At 44.4% G+C, this 17,787-nt stretch overlaps 1 protein-coding gene and 1 long non-coding RNA gene across 5 annotated transcripts in view; one reads left to right on the top strand and one right to left on the bottom strand.

Annotated features, from left to right (window-relative positions):
- Positions 1-11,568, top strand: part of LOC107224470 (fibroblast growth factor 17) — a 98,498-nt gene extending 86,930 nt beyond the window's left edge. For 2 of the 4 annotated variants that reach the window (XM_046742950.1, XM_046742949.1), the window contains exons 2-5: positions 1,863-1,908; positions 3,652-3,784; positions 10,610-10,716; positions 10,900-11,568. In XM_046742950.1, coding sequence (XP_046598906.1) covers positions 1,863-1,908; positions 3,652-3,784; positions 10,610-10,716; positions 10,900-11,271 — 658 coding nt within the window. In that variant the 3' untranslated portion in view covers positions 11,272-11,568. The remainder of the gene's footprint in view (positions 1-1,862; positions 1,909-3,651; positions 3,785-10,609; positions 10,717-10,899) is intronic. The other 2 variants (XM_046742948.1, XM_015664533.2) reach the window with 1 other exon arrangement.
- The window catches only part of LOC124295009, a 58,819-nt gene extending 44,218 nt beyond the window's left edge, over positions 1-14,601 (bottom strand). The window contains exon 1 of the long non-coding RNA XR_006904912.1: positions 14,444-14,601. This is a non-coding gene — a long non-coding RNA (uncharacterized LOC124295009). The remainder of the gene's footprint in view (positions 1-14,443) is intronic.
- Between the last annotated feature and the right edge of the window lie 3,186 nt (positions 14,602-17,787).

The raw sequence follows: 17,787 nt of genomic DNA, 5'->3' as shown, positions 1-17,787 counted from the left end.
CAAACTATTTCTCGAACGGCTTATGATTACTTGTTAGGTATGATTACAAAACAAACTATTTTCCACGAGCAAGAATTTCCGTTCTCAGCTTCGATAGAACATCTTCCACGACGCTGGAATGTTTTTTTCACCCTCAACCCTGCAGTGGATTCCACGACTGCATGGTCGCGTGGCCGCGGGTTGCGTCAGATTCAAACGAAACGCAACTCGGAGGACGAGAGCCAAGTCGGGTCAAGCCGAATGGTTAATGAGTGTGACTGAAAGCGTTGGCTGCGGTCGTCCAGGATTCTGTAACGTGAGATGGATTCGTGTTGCGTCACGGCAGCGGCTGCGGACTGACCGCAGGACGCAGGTTCGACTCTAACTGGGTTAGAGCAAAGAGTACCAATGCACTCGCTAGCCCGGTACTCGTCATGCTATGATAACGATCATTTATCCAGATTGCAAGAAGATCTCTCCCAAAGACCGAAGAAGAACCACGTGAGCTGAGGGATCCAAGCATCGTTGTCCAACAGACGTTATCGACAGCGGTGTACCTCCCCGTGGAGCAGGCTAGCTGTATTTCATAACATCCTACGGTAGTGATACCCCGTGTGGATCGGCACTCCAGCTGCGGGGTTACCGGACTCGAGGAGGCTAGAGCAACCCGCAGAAGACAACAAAAGTCCGGGGGAATAATAAAGGAGTATCGGATGTCGGGAGTGGTTGGTTAACGAGAAAAACTCACAGCAGCTCCCGCGGCACAAATTAGAGGCTGTAGAGGAAGTTTCGAGGCGAGGATGAGGCGAAGGTTGAGGACGCTGGGGGTACCAGCCCGTTTAGTCGGACACATCGTGGAACCTCGAGAAGCTGCTGGAGGAAGGAGAAGATGATGTAAACGCGGGAAAGAAGCGAGCGCCCCTCATGAAACTAAATCTACGACGTAATTACGCCGGGGACAAATTATAACTAGCTCATTACCGCTGCTGCTGCTGCTGCTTCGAGAATAGAACACGGTATCTAGGCTCTAGGCTTGGTGCGATCCTATCTGCCGAGGAACATTGGAATTTTAATAATATCCCCGGCTACCGCGACCCACGATCATCGTTTCGTCGGCGGACGTCAAGCTCGGAATTGTACATAGATACACCTACCCACGACACTTTTGATAGAGGAAAAATCCCGCGCGATCACTTAAAGTTTTGTTCGGAACAAACGATGGTCTTTGGTATACCGAAAATCGGCCACTTGCTCGAGGTTGCTTCCTTGAAACTCCCAGGCAAATGGAATTTCGTAATCTCCTCACGTCGCGTAATTTTTTTTTTTTTTTTCACAGTTTACTTTTATCGAAAAAGGAAAAATCATTGCGTTGAAACTATCAGGATCCAAGATATGGGATGCAACGTCGACCGTATACCCGTCTGGACTCCTCCTCGAGGTCTGGTGACATTATAGGTGGACATTTAACACCGTGTCCCCCCAAAACACTTAGCATATATGTATATCTCATGTTAAATTCATGCCGAGTCACGCGTCACGAGTTTATCCAATAACTCGTTTAAGAATTTACCTAAAGGAATAAAATAATTTCTTTTATATATATACGTACGTATGTATATAAATAGATATGCATACGATGTCATCGGACAGTTTGCAAATGGACCAACTTTTCATTTTGGTAATATAACACACCAGAGTCTCATTATTCAGAAAAAGTCGATGTGTTTCAGCCTACGAATTCATTTTCTTGAATTCTTGAATATTTCATCTTACCTGTTCTCATATGAAGTGGTCGTCTCGTGTATTTTTTTTTATAATATACCATTTTCTTGCATTATACGGAAACAACAAATTAATTGAGTCTCTTTTACGGACTGTTTCAGGTTACCACAGCTTGCCGTCTTAGCGAAGATTTTGTGCCTCCTGATGGTAAGTCACGATTGTTTTTATTCACTTTCATATCTCCTTCCGGAAGAAGGAAAAAATAAATTTCACACGTCACTTTGCAGCTCCTTTTCGAAACCTGGTCCCATCTTTTTTTTTATCGATTTCCTCTTGACTCGCATCTTTCACTCGGTCTCGCTGTTTATGCCATACGTAAATTCACCTATCAGCTTTTTGTTCTTACAACGACAATTACGGTGTTCTGGGCGGATTCCGAGTCTTGGGACCTTCTCTAATTGATTTTCAGCAATAATAATTATCGCAAGAATACGCAGGTTTTACTCGAAATTGTTTTTCGAAATTGTTAAACCCAATAACGACGATCACTTCGTTCTCGACGTTTTCCTAGTATAAGAATAGGTATGAACTAGGGTGACGGGGTCAGATAGCACAACGTGATAACAACATCGCGTCCTCTTTCGCTATTAAAACCAAACCTGTTAATTTCTTACCTCGTATTCTACGAATACCTGACATGGTGTATCTCTTCAAGTCGAAACGATCAAACGCACTATCTACACGCCGTTTCTATGCATCTATTTCACCAGCTCGGGGGTGGTCGTTATATCGTTTTGCCCAATGAAGAAGCAGTTTCTTTTTTCGATTTCCGAAACCGTCGGTATTTGAAATCGGAACGAGTACTTTCTATAAATTCATTTCCGTCGATCGTTGATTTTTCTTGCAGCTTAATTAGTTCCGTGTCGTAAAATGCGCCTCGTCGAACGTACCCGTGATAAGACCTCCTTGAAATTTGTAATATATACATATATATGGAATCGCGAGTGAAACGTGAATATAATTAAACTTATACAGAGAACGGCGATTTTGTATATAAGAGTGAAGCAATTGAATGTGCGGGGAACGATCATCGTCCTCGTGAAGTCGACAAGTAGTCATGTGTATTTTACATACGTGAAAAGGAGAGAAGGAAAGAGCGAGCTGCAGTTCTCGGTAGCAAAATATTAACCTCTTAACCGTCCAGGATTATAAAGTTTAGTATATAAGGAGCGGCTGGTTCCTCGTTTCTCGTTAGCATAATTTTCGCATCAGCCTCGTCGCTGATTCCGCAGATCTGTACTACGACTGCTACTGCTGCTGTGCTTGCACCGAGCTCAAACTGATTCCCCAGAGATTTTTCCCTTGATATTATTTTTCTCATACCCACGTGCCGGACAGCGAAAAATGGGTCGCTTGTGATACCTTTTTCACTACGCTTGTACGACCGACCTCCGACCGTACCGAAAAAATACATGAGCCCTTTATTCGGCCTCGGAGTGCAATTTGCATGATCTGCATATTGCGAGGTCCGAAAGGTCAGATGAACGGGATAGATAATCGTCCAAAATGGTTTGCGAAACTCGCCACTTTCCGCGATCCCGAGATCTTGAACTACTAGTGCAAGACGTGCGCTTTTATTCGAAACCGTAAATTCGTCAAGGAGCTGTGAAAATGTCATACTTGTCACGAAAAAAGAGACTCAAGAAGCTATGGAATGAAATGTGGGGAACCTTTGGAATTCCATACGACTTTTCGAGCCAAGGCAGTCTGTGTATTTCGAAACCACAAAGTATTCATTACACTGCATGTTTGTCAAAAGTCTCTCCGAGTCTTCTACAAATGTGTTCAGGTGAAACTCTTGACAAGCTCCGACGCCCCTTCACCTGAATCGGCTCTGGGGTTGAGGATCCAGCTTTGAATGACTAATTATGGGCTTTTTGTGTTTCCCAGGTGGTGATGTGCGGAGCGGTGCCGGCGATGGTGCGCTCCGTGAGTCTCTACTCGACCTGCAGCAGCGGAAATGTCACTGTCCAAGACCGCTCCGTCATGGCAGTAGGACGAACCGAAAGAAATTCAGCTTACCGTAAGTATATATCGATCATTTTCAAAATCCCCAACGTGACAAACATGCAGTCCGAGAGACCCGACGAATGAAATGAACTTGACGAAGTGGTCCAGCACGATATAAAGAAGCCCGTTTATAGGTCGGGCCTCCCCAAGTGCCTGAGTTATGGGGTCCGAGACGGGATGTGGTATCTCTACCCTCGTTTACGGTTATCTGGCGAGACCGCTACCAGGCCTTACTCGAAGATCATTGGTATTCCAAAATTTATGAACTAATAACCGGGCGTTATCTCGTTCGTGAGATTCTTCCCTGATGCCGAGGTGCGTTCGCGTTAGTCGTGAGTTACGATGTCAATACATGGAAATTGTTTTCGACCAGACTGCGCTACGTTACGTTTATCCCAATATTACTGATAACTCCAAGCCCGCCTTATTCAGACCACAATTTATACGGCCGGCACTTTCATACCGCCTTCTAGCTCTCGTCCGTTAAAAGCCAGACGCAAAGTATTTCAGCAGACTCCCATATCCGTTTCAATGCCACAGTACGTAGTAGACATATTATATTATTCTCAGCTGGTGTAAATCAATGAAGATTACACACATACCGTTGGCGCTTGGGATATGTTCACTGTATCAAGTGATCTTAGCTCTCCAGGGCTGCTGCCCAACTCTGTCTCTTTCTTCACGTTGAAAATCAGGCGCCCAATTTGCGGATAAAAGTGAAAATACTCAAATACAATTTGTCAGGCAGCGAAAAAAGGATGAAGCATCAAATTTGTGATGAGTTTTTGGAAGGCTGGAAGTTCCATTAGTCAGAATTCTGATCCTCCCGTTCGTGCCCTTGCATATTTTTGATAATATGAGCGGCACCAATTAGTGGGAGGAAGACTCTCACGCTATGCTGCGTTAAATTGGGGTGCGGACCCTCCGCGGGTCTTTTTGCAGTGGTCCCCTTTTGCCCGGAAATTCGTTGATATTTTTCCAAGTACAGCAGCTCATGTGTACCCGTTAAAAATGATTACACCACAACGCGAAGTGGAATTTATTATTTATGCATAACGTGCACTGTTCCTCTTCCCCTCTCTCTTACCTTGCCACAACGAAGAGTCAAGGCGGGCAGATGGGGTCTGGGTAAGAGAAAAGAAGAGTGCCGAATAGTGCCGCGGAAGATTAGAGGCCGTCAAATGAATTAAAAGCCAATTTTAATCAAGACCGGCACCGCTGCGCGCCTTTTAGACCCGATTACTGTCGGTAATAACGGGTGCGGAGACTCAGGCGCGATAGGCTATTGGATATGACTGTGAGAGAGAGAGAGAGAGAGACGAACCTCGTATATCAGTGGCTCCGTTCAAGTTGGCTACAAAGTAAGTACCACCGACCATGTATCCAATATCGATATACCGCTACACGATCAATGAGAAAACTCGACTTCAGTCGCGCGAAGTGCCGACACGTGATCAGTTCACAGCTCGAGAAATTATTCTTCATACCTACTCAGTTTGAGTGTAGTTTAAGAAATTCAATAAGCAAAAAAATTAAAAATATTGACGAGAACTACGAAAATACGCTGACTGCCTTTTTCTTTTTTTTTGTACGATTTTGTTTGTCAATCCTGAGACGAGACACTTTTTCTTGGATAATTAGAAGCGAGTGATGAGACGATGCCAGTTGAGAACCCTCAGTTCAAAGAGCGTCGGCGTTATATGAAAGGTATAATATACGTAAGCGAGAGATGTTGCTCTTGTTGTAACCCGCGCTAACCTGACCCTATGATTAACACCTAAATGCATGATTGGCCCGGGCGTTCTGTTCAGTCTATTGGTAGTCGGTTAGTTCGTGGTCGAAGGAACAGTGAGACTGATGTTGAGTAGCGTCGGGATGAAGTGAAGAAGAATGAGAAGCAGGCGAGAATGAGGAAAAAAGCTGGAGCCCGTGCCCGTACGTAGGTATGTACGTAGGTTGAAAAGTTATACCTCCGTATCTCTTTCTCGAGATCATCCCATCGTCGTGACGTGGCGGGGACAGGTGAAGCCTAGTTTACAGCATGACGGGATAATCACAGCCTGTAACGAGAATAATTAAATTCCAAGTGGTATACGATAAAATGCCAACTTCCTCCTCCTTCTCTGCTGATCATCATCATCACCATCATCATCATCATCATCAACCTCGTCGTCCTAAGGTGAGAGTTTCTAAATATTTGGTGACGCCTCTAAAATTGTACGGTGTAATAAAACGGATCCGGACCCGAACGCCTCACTGCTCCTCATTTATCTGGATCCCCTGATCTGGAAGCCCTCCGATGATCTTCAGCGATGCGCATTCATCAGACTGGTCAACAGCCCCTAGCCACCAAAGCGGTAGCTCTTTTCTCCCGCGTCAATAGCAGCTGCGGCTGATTCTCTTCTCAAGACTATTCCTCACCCCCGATCATGGCCGGCTTCACTTCCATCTCTTAATAATGTGGGGGACAGTCGTGGGTTGAGGTGCAGGACAGACGAATGAGGCGCTCAAGTGCTCGGCGGGTAATGGAGCAGGCCACCGACTCCAGGGGCATAATGAAGACGCGAGCATCGTCGCCCTACAACCAATTAGTGGTGCCATTACTCCGTGGCAGATGACCATCTACCTCGGGAGGTCACAGTTAATTATCACACACCGCGTTCACCTTGCTATAGACGCGGCTCAAACTCCAAACGCCTAACTCCTCCGCCGCCGCCTGCAGTCAACCAGTGTCCATGACTGTAACTAGTCGACAGGCTGGTCATATGCGCACGCACCCTGTAATATATCACGGAACATGCATTTTCGAGCAGGTAGATAACACTCTCCTAGTCATGAAAATACCTCCTGATTAGCATAGTAACACCGTTGTGGTTGAAGACGGAGGTAGATCCGCCACCAGTTACTGCTGACGCTGCACGAATGTCTTACGCATTTTTCCGATCTGCCCCAACACCCCGATCAGGACAAAGCAAGACCTGGTCCAGTAAATCCGTCAAGAACCAATGAAGTGGACTGAAGTCACTAGTTGGACGGTAAACAAACATATAGCTGTAAAGGTCTGCAAAAATCATTTATCATGTTGATCGACTTGTATTGAATTCAGAACTACCCAGGATCCGAATGGTGAGTAATAATACTTGCGTGGAATAACGTTGGCTTGGAAGGGTACCGAGTGAAAACTTGGCTTATCAAAACCGTAGCATGTTTTTCTCCGGAAATTGATTTGATAATCAATCGGGAAGTGATCGGAATCTCTTATCGTCGTCTCGTAACTAGTGCCGATAGTATAATCACAATATTTTTTTATAGTCTCAGGAACAAATTCCACACATTACTGTACAGGCGGTGGTGTTCTGTTGGTGCAGCCAAAGGAGGATGCGTGCATGTACCGGGGCAAAAGTTATGCTTGAATGCAGGCCGGGGGACGGCGTCGCGTGTCTGGCAACTTCCCAGACGGAGCGAGGAATCGTATAACTGATATTGTGCATGTACGTTACGCACTTTACGGGTTTTTGTGCACCTATACATGCGCGATTACTGGGCGTTATCGGCCGACGACGTCGACCAACTACTGCTTCACTGTTATATACCCTGGTACAGATACGTCTGACGCGGTCTCGGGGACCATCGGCACCTCTCGATCGGGGAATGGAGAACGGGGAGCAACCAGAGTCCGTCTGCACTCGGACCGCACTGACACAGTGAATAATAATCGTGGAATGCGACCATGCTTCTAGTATCTCGATTCACAATATGGCGAGCTGCTGGCCTACTATGACGCATTTTGCGGTTGTTAATTTTTCACTCAAGCGAGAAATAGAGAGTGAAATGTATTTTCAGAATTATTCTCGACGTTCGTTTTATTTATCACGTAATACACACATTACGTACACTTGTCTTTTCCAAAGTCTACAACGTGTAATGGAATGTGGCATCGTCGGTTACGTGACACATGTGTCGTTCGTTTCATTCTGCACGATTGTGATGGAAAAATTTATATTTACATTTATATATAACGCGGATGATTCACAGCAATTGAGTTTCTTCGCCTAACACGTGGCGATGTCTGGTTTGTCCCTGTATCGCTTTATTAGACACATTTTTCTGACAGCTCCGTTCTCATCCAGATGACAAGCGCGCGGGAATTCCATTCTTATTCTCCGTAATTTTTCGGTATTTTCGGATCATATGTATATTCTAAACGTTGGCAATTCTGCCTAGCGTTGAATTCTGATCGAGGTTTTCAAAATCGGAATATGTTGAAAAGTTTTGTTCCGAACTTGCAAAGCTCTATCGATTTCGAGAACGAAAGAACCAATCGGATTCCGGGTATACCTAATTTGTCTTTGTTCTGCCTCGTCAGGTTGTCAGTCATTAGAAACCGTTGGGGTCTTGGCGGGTCAGAAATACCGGGATAGTTGATCTCCGTCGTTTAGCAGCGAATGACACTACGTGGAATAAATCATCCAGCTCGGCCTGCCCAGAGACGTTCGAGCCTGCTTTTACGCATGCATATATGTATGGAGGTTAAAATCTAGCAGCTATGGTCGCGGCATTCTCTGATATTAACGTAATTAGCTGAATTGATATAACTTGGCGTCGAGGTCTTCCGGGGCAGAGTTTAGGTCTCGTCTACCGGGGTCAAGCGTCGGGGTCTGCCAAGTTAATTACGATCGGTTGACGGATGGGGTACCTGTCTGCCCTGCGCAGTGGATGACAGGGTTCGATCGCATGCGTGCCGAGGTTTGTAATCTCAATGGATCTGAACAATGGCTTCGATATTCAAATCGGCGTCCTTATCTGGACCATTTAAATACCTAGTAGGTGGCATGGGTAAGGAATTCCCCCCTCTCGGTCTGTCCTTTAATGGGATCTCCGCCCCTCGAGGAGGAACGGCGAGTCCTTGGCGACGCTTCGAGCCGCCGCTCGTCACCTCTGCGGCATCTTAATGGCCGCTTAATCCCAATTAGGAGATGGCAATTGCCTTTTTCCCCGATCAAAGATCTCGCATCTCATCGTCGCCCCCCTGATCCACCTTCGCCGCCTCACCCTTATCCCGTCTATTGTCTCTTCGTAGTTTATTTTGCCACGCGCATTGAACAGGGATCAAGGAGGCTGAGTAGGTACGCCATCCGAAACCGACTCGACTTTTGGTGTAAAATATAGACGTGGCGCATTGCCTATCCGACGGATATGGGAAACTAAGTTGGTGAGAAAATTGACGCGATAGTGGCTTGGGGAGGCAGAAAAGGGGACGCTCGACGTGTACCCGAGATAACTCCCTATCTAAATTTATTTATCACCGACTTATGGAAACACAACTGATCCGAGTTAATCAGATACCTATCCTAGCCCCAGGCAGCGGACGATGACCCGTCCGAATCGATTCGGGATACTCGCTCCGATACTCGACAAAAGTGACAAGGTACCCTGTCCGAAAGGAGGAGAATTGTTCACAATTGAAACGCTATCTGTTCATTGGCGTGGATAAGGTCGGAATTCTCTCATAGTCGAACTTGTATTCAGCGAACGGAGGTCTTGTCTCGTTAGTTTGAGCACAACACGCGCGTGTGCTCATAATCGGCACAACTGTAACGTGCAAACGCGATTCCCATCGGCGAGGAGGTCTGCAGGGACGGGAAAAATAACCGGAGTCAGAACCGACCTAGGGTGGCCGGTCTCCCGTTCCGGGTGGCTCGTTAAAGTGAAGTGGTCCTCGGGCTCAGAGGGAGAGCTTGCTCTTCTGGGACCGAAATCAAGAATGTCCCCGAACCGCGTCGTAAACCCCGCAACGGGAGGTCTCAATCCGAAGCCGAGCCGAGGACCGCACCAATTAATCGCCACGCGTTCATTAATTAATTAAATCTCGAATCGCGATCGAGGGCCTCTTATCCTCGCTCGTACCTCGGCTGCTCGCAACAACGTCGAGACTCGGCGACGCCGCGACGTGACGATTCGTCATTCGGCTGGGAGAAACAAGAGGTGGTCCCTGCAGTCCCGCCTCGTTCGGAGCGAAAGGCGAGTCACCTGCAGCCGGGTATCGCTCAGCGACGTTTAGTTTTACTATCGCCGACCATCGTCAGGAACGGTCGTCACCCCATCTGGTCGTTTATAGCTAGAGGCGGGCACTCGTGAGGGCCTGTCGCAATCCAATCAACGGTTCGGTTGACGATTTGTGTGGGCGAAGAGCTCTGACGGTCCACCAAACATTCAGAATGATCTCGCAGACGGTGAGGACTGCAACCGTTCACCGGTACCTCCCAATATCTCGCTCCTCGAGGAAGCTCCGCTTCCTACGTCTCTCAGGCTACTGCTGCTGCTGCCCATGGTTTCCGATGTAAGAGCACCTTTTACCGACCCCTTCAGGATGCAGCCGTGGCTCCTCCGTTATTCCGAGAAGGCTTACCTCCTCCCGGAACTTTATGGCGGGAGGAGTGTTTTACCTACGTCGGTGATGCCGGACCGGCGAGAAACGGCCGAGAAAGAGTCTGCAGCTCGCTTGATGTGCTAATGAAGGAGAATGAAGATGAACCAAGAGAAACCATGGAGACACAGACGAACTCTGTGTGCCTCGCCACTTAGCGGATGCCGTTGGACCCCGGTCGACCTCCGGTGCATCGTTTGTCGCCGCGTTACGAAATACCTTCAATACCGTTTCCTCCGGCCCGCTGCAGTCGTTTCTTCCTCGGTATTTCAACCGTTTCCATCATTGATCGGCTCTCTCAATTTCTCACCCTCGGTCCGTACATTCTCGGAAGCGTACGGGCCGTTGGAAACCCTTTCAACCTCTGCCACCTGCGTAATTCTTATCCTTCCGTCTTATTTCTGATTACAGAAAAGCTAACGACAAAGTCCGACGACTTCAGCGGGAAGCTGTACATCTTTGCAGAGGAAAGCGAGCGATATATATGTTTCAACAAACGATGGAAGCTAGTAGGCTTGGTGAGTATTCGCTACGTGAGTAATAAGAGCGAGGGGATGAACGAAGAACGTTAAGAGGACCGGGCATGAAGCCAAGCGTGGTAAAGAGATCCTGAATTATTTCCTAAACGCGTCTTCACACCCGAGTCCTTCACCCGTTCGATATCGAAGGTGAGAATGACCGATACCGGGTCCCCTTTTCAGCCAAGAAAACGAAAAGGACCGATGTGCCAGTTCTACGAGGAGGACAACGGTTCGTACCTGAGGTACAGAAGCGCGGTGGACAAGACTCACTACCTGGGTTTCAACAAGCGGGGAATGCCGCTGAAGGACGCCCAGGGACGGGACCAGTGTTTAAACTTCATAAAGTACAACCCGCTCTTCAACATCAATCAGCACAACATAATGGTCGGCGGTAATTTTGGCGGCGAGTTGAGGAAACCGGTGATGCACAGGACGCCCAAAAAGTACCAATCTGGGCACCACCACCATCGGCACAATCGCGGCAAGATGCACGAGCAACCGTTACTTCGGAGACGACTCGCGGGTAGAATTCGCGAGGCCAAGAAGTACTGAGCTACCGAAGACTGTCGCCCGACTCCTACCGTTTTTATTTTTTTTTTCAACGGAGGTTTTCGAGCCATAGAGACACTTTACGTCGTACGCGTGGGGGGACAAAATTCCCCCTCTTACCCCCTCCCCCCGTGTGTGCCCCCCCCCCCTCCCGCCCCCGCCCCTTTAAAAATGCCGCGTCGTGCTATAATGTCGTGTCGCTGCCAAGTAAGTAAAAAAAAAAAAGTTGTAGTAGCTGTGTTCAGCGCGCGCGCGCTCTTACAGATCAGACGACTGACTGATATATTTATATATACATACATATAGATATATTGTCATTTCTTTCTTTCCTTCTTCTTTTTTTTTTTTCCTTCTTCATTTGAGTATTTTTTCACGTTTTAACGTGTTGTTTTTTTTTCGAATAATTTTTTTTGATTATTGTTGTTATTATTATTATTATCATTATTATTATTATTATTTCTTCTTTCGTAACTCGTTTTCTAAATCCCATATATAGCTGTACTGTTCCAAGCTGCAGTGTGCTACATTCGCGTTCTATAGATATAATAATATATATATACATATATCGTCGTCTTAGACCGCGTGCCAGCGTGCGTAATGTAAACGCGCTTAAAAAAAAATTGGAAATAAAATTATTATTGTAATAATTGATTGTGAAACGAGAAGGATAGGAGAAAAAAAAAAAAATTATGCCATAATAATATGAATGATTACCCTAACGACGGTTTCGATTACCGTACGATGATCAGGATATATGATTATGGCTTATGACGGTATGAATCGTTACGATTGGTCTCCCGCCGCACGGAATCGAAATTCAGTTTTTACCTGAAATCCTGCTGATTGTAAGATGAGAATTTGTGACTCAGGATCGAGAGGAAGTGTGTAAGACCGAAACCCTGGAGAATATATTTAACTTTTGTCAATTCTTTATTCTTTTGTTTATTTTTTTGGTTTATTCTTGTTTTTCGACTATATATATATATATATATATATATATATATATATATCGAGCTTTGATACGACGTCGCTGATATAGTCGTCAGTGACAGGAAAATGAGTATTAAGTAATAACGATGAACTAAAAAGAAAAAAAGAAAAAAAAAATACATTGAAATGAATTCAAAATCGAAAAACGAGACAAGAAGGAGAGTATAAACGCGAAATTGAAAAAACGAAAAAGATTAGGTACACTTAGGATAAATACGAAACGAGAATATTTGTATGACGATGGTGAATGCCGTGTTTGTTGTTACGTTGTGTCAGATGCAAAAGTGCGTGTAAAATATTATTATTACATATATTATATTACATTATTATAACGATAATGAATTTAATTGTTAGGATGCTGCTGCAGACTGTATTACTAGGTTATAGGTACGTTATGTAATATTGTGACGCGGTGGCGACTCGAGGAATGAATCCCCCCCCCCCCCTCATCCCTAACTCTACTTCTCATCCGATCACCACTTAGTTTCCATCCAATCGAAACCAGTGTGTCTCTTTTCTTCATTCATTCGCTGGTGTTACAACGTACCGCGATGAATCTTTGCAGCAAACTTTCGATCAGGTGGTTACGAATTGAATTTAAAATTCTTGTTAAATTCATCGCGGTTTTAACGAGAGCTCCAGAAAATAGAAATATAACAAACGGATAAAAGAAAAAGCTAGAAGTGGATAATATAACGAACGACACCGTACGCCAATTTCCCTCTTCATCTCGTGTCATTTCATTTTCTTTATTTCCTTCTTTTTTTTCTCAAGTCTTGTACAATGTTTCACGTAGTCGTCGCGCAAGGAGAATTCTTGCACCGTATACACAAAACGCTCCCCTAGGTAGTTTATTTATTGAAATCATGTTTAGTTCTTAACCTGACAGGTACGATGAGCCTCATTTCCTCCCTCCCGCCTGCTATCTCTCTCTCTCTCTCTCTCTCTCCATCTACTCATCCTCGTAACGACGTTATATATGTATAAAAGTGAAAAGGGCTGCTCTCTTGATGTCTATATCCCCCTTGCCGCCCACTTTTCTCTTCGCGCTCTCGCTCTCTCTCTCTCTCACTATAGGTATATCTCTTCATCATCCTCTACTTTATCCCGTCCTCCACATTTCATAATCATATAGACGTTATTATGTAAATTTATATACCCCGGTGACCCCCGCACGGCATCTGTATTACGTTCAGTTTCTTGTTTTCTTTTTTATATATATATATATATATAAAAAAAAAAGTAATTCATTGCAAGATATAATGCGTATTTGTAACGATAAGGTCCGTTCACCGTCATCCAAAAATCATACACATTCATTGAGGATAGAAGAAAAAAATCCGAAACAAAACTACAAACGGAAAACTATCCGTTATTAGTTATTCTCACGAACATTATTCAACTTCATTTTTTATCTTCATTTCGTTTTTTTTCTTCTATTTCTTCGTTTGAATCTGATAATACTCAATAATAATAAATAATAACAAATTCATGCCTATAATTATTATATCGTGAATCGTTGAAAGTATTTAAAAGTGCGTCGAGGGCCATGGGACACGAGGTGTTTGTATGAATATTACGGAGAGAATGATAAATAAAAATTAAAAATAGAAAAACGAATCCATGCATATGGCGGAGCGTAGAAAACACCGTGCTAGAATCAGTGACACTTTGATTGCCCTCTCTCTCTCTCCCCCTCTCTCTTTATCTCTTTCTTTTTGCTGTAACAACAAAGATCGTCGTGTTAGAGTCGGGCTTTACAAAAGAAAAATAGCGTACTGCGCGTCAGAAATACAGAGCAGTAATCGAAAACAGACGGAGAGAAAGAAACGTGCTCAAATTTCAACGTCACCGATTTCAGCACGCTCGAGCAAGCTGAGCTATATACGTATAATATATACACACACACACACACATATAGTATATATATATTATATATGTACATACATATGTATTAATGTCGCGCTAGAAGTGCAGCTGACCACAATGTGAAAAAAAACATGAAAAAAAAAATGAAAAAAAAAAACCTAAACTCGACGCTTATAATTTAATGAATTTAAAAAATAACAGACAACTAATATAACGTGTAATGTATTATGTATTGTAATAATGGTATTGTAACGCCAACCTCCCTTTAAAATTAACCCCAAATCGTTTGTATATGTATGCATAATCTCACACTCACCAAGTAGACTTTGTAAGGTCGGGTCTTCGGAGTTTTGCGGTCGGGCTTCTTTTTCGGGGACATCGTTGCGTTCTACATCTCGGATTCTCAGGTAATTTTGTTTACTTCCGGATTTGTCTGAAATTGCATACAAAAGTCTTGGTAGTCGCCCTTTCTTATATTTTAAAGATAATCAAGTCATAAGAATATCTCTTGACGTATAGACAGAGAGAGAGAGAGAGAGAGAGAGAGAGAGAGAGAGAGAGAGAGAGAGAGAGAGAGAGTAAAAGGAAGAGATAACAGCTCATTTTATACCCGGGAAAGAAGAGAACCGCAAGCCGACGACTCGGACGTTAGAAAATCCATCATCTAGTTTTTTTATTATTATTTTTTTTTTTAAGTTTTTTTTTTAATTATTTTTTTTTACTTTCAAATTTTCTTCTTAAATTAAATAAAGGTAAATTTATATCATTTTTTTATACGTTCGTCACGATGAATCAGCGAATTTCGATAACGAAATAATACTAATAATAAAAGGATAAAAAAAAAGAACTTATGAATCTGACTACATTAGATAGATAGTACCTATACCTTATAATGAGAATGAGAAAAAAAAAAATCGAGGAGCAAAAAAGCAACAAAAAAAAGGTAAAAATAAATTGAAATTGAAATATTATAGAAAGATGTGTATTGTAAGATATTTAAATACCGACGTGGGGCACACTATCGATAACAAAGTAATAACTTATTCGCGTTGTATATTATCCAATATATTATATACGGAGATTGAGTCATGAATAAATAGCGGCGCGATTGCTCGTCGAAGTCGTACTGCGTGCGGGTCGTGCGTAATTATGGGTAAAGTTTTTATTTTTTCAAACTTTTGCTTCAACGTGATTCAATTTTTATTCGAAAACGTACGATGCATTTAAACGGCGGTTACGGATCCGTGGAATCAAAAAAGTTGGAGTAGAATTTAGCGTATTTTATATCTATAAATTTATAATACAAGAAAGAGACGTATGATGCAAACGAGCAACGCGCCAAACGAGAAACGGGAGGGAACGCGATGCGGTTCGATTTGGGCAAGAATCACTCGACAGCGGAGGAATTGCAGGATGAAAATGCGAGTAACGCGATAATCGAGGTACGCGGACCGCTTCGTTGTTGAAAAATTTAGACTTTTGCCGAAATTAATTACACGTACGAATCGGCGCGATTCCTCTCGGTGCTAGCAATAACGATAATCATATAACATTCCAACACGAATCGCGATGCGCGTGCGTGTTATGTGTGCCACTATATATATATGTATATATATATATGCATATAATAATAATATACTCGAAAGAGGAAAAAATTGCAAGTAACAAAACGATAAAACGAAACACTGTCAAATACACGCTCATACACTGCTAGTTTGATGTCTTATTTATCGTGTTCTCTGCAACCCTTCGTCCCAATCCTTGCAAATCGGAACGGTGATCGCGAAGGTAAGAGAAAAAAAATCGGCGGTGATTGAAAATTTCAGTATGACTGGGCTGGACTATCTGTATAAAAAGATGGAGAAAGAGAAGAATACCGTTTAAAAGATATCCAGCAATTACGGTACCTTTATTATTAAATATGATTATTTCTATCGTATAAAAGGGATTTCATTTTATTCATCTTCACTACAATTGCCTCAACTAACATTTCTGGGGGTATTGAAACAGTTTTTTTTTTCTCTTTTCGTAACTTCAGATCGAAACGTTGAGCTCGAATCGATTTTTGTGATCAAGTCGAATCCGCCGTTCGTTCACAGCTGCGACAATGCTCGAAGGAAATTTGGTCACGTCGTAAAGAGATTAGGAACCAAATGCACGGGGCATCGAGTTTAACGGTCGCCGCCGCATCAGCCGCGCCGGTTTGCACTCATGATTTCCAGATCAAACACTCGAGCGTGTTAAGAAGGAAGCGAAGGGGCCGAGAGCCGGTGCTTATGCCCGTCCTGGGCGGCCGGGTCCAACGAGGAGGTGAAAAGCTCGGGTGAGTTTTGACATTATTTGGGAAGCCCTCGAGACCCACTCCGGAGGAAATCAACGGTTGGAATTGGAGTGCCCGGCGCAGGGCGTCGCGGCGTCGGTCTGCGTGGGCCGCGGTGTGTGCCCAACCCCTTCAGCGCCCTAATGTCCCCTCGACCTGCAGGGATCGGGGCTGCGGTATAAGAGAGGAGTAGGCCTGTTTGATTTTATTTTTAGTACACCGCGCCAAGTAAATCGGTTTTTGGTTTTCCCGACACTTTCAAAGACTCGGGTTCGCCTCTTTTCTAGGTTCAAAAGATGGAAGAAAAAGGAAAAGAAAAAAAAAAAAAAAACACGAAAAAAGAAACCGAGTAAAACGTGCTCCGCGTCCTAAGGACCTCGGGATAACTCGTTCCTCTTCTAAACTTACGATAATTACGGTCATTGGTTCGTGGTAACCGATAGCAATTAGCTTTCGGGGGAGAATTCTCGTTCATGTAAGACGAATTGTTAACGGACTCGGCTCTCTCGTTGCCTCTGTATTCCATATCTTAATTCGAGGGCATAAAAGCGGCCCGGACCGGCGGCCGGATTATAAGTTTAATTAAATTTAGTTTAGATCCGAGACACCGAGTTGTATCGAAGGGGGCCGGACTCACCGACCGACTGAATTTAGGATGCGGTGCGGGACGAGAAGAGGACAACGGGACCGGGAGCAAAAGGTACAATATGCCTGGTGACACAGGCCGACTTGCTTCCAATTAAGAGGCTGGCAATTAGTTTATCTTATCTGCTATTTGTTCAACCTGCGGCATTATACCGAGTCTTATACCGTACCGACATCCGTGGATGTACAATCGTCGAGGATATACGTGTAGGTATATCTTGGCATCTTTTTCCTTCATCCCGATCCCTTATCCCACGGACTTACTTTCTCACCCTCTGCACCGCCCTGGACTCGGTCGCTTCGAACCGCCGTCGAAACGTCGTTGCAATGCGTCCTCTTTGGCTGCCCGAACGCGATTCGAAAAAATCAAAGACTCGCACCGAAATCGGCACCTGGTTTCTGGTTTTTCGGCAAGCTCGATAGCGGCGAAGCATGAATAATATGTAACTGCGCCGGTGATTCGGCGGGGCCGTCTGGACCACCCAAAACCTTCATAAATATACCAACCAACGAATTTGTGACAATTAAGAGAAAAACCCCGGACGACAATGCTGCGGGCTGTCGCCGAATATTTACGGTCAGGACGACGCATTGTCCTGATCCCTGGACCCCCTCCATTGTGTTCCTCCTCAACTTCCTGCTGGACACAGCGACGGCTGTCTAGCTAGCTGCGTGTATCGCGATATCGAGAATAG

The sequence above is a fragment of the Neodiprion lecontei genome, chromosome 6 (genome assembly GCF_021901455.1).
Source record: "Neodiprion lecontei isolate iyNeoLeco1 chromosome 6, iyNeoLeco1.1, whole genome shotgun sequence".
NCBI classification, from domain to species: domain Eukaryota; kingdom Metazoa; phylum Arthropoda; class Insecta; order Hymenoptera; family Diprionidae; genus Neodiprion; species Neodiprion lecontei.
Note: the sequence above shows the minus strand (reverse complement) of the source record. Positions and strands in the feature narration are given on the sequence as shown.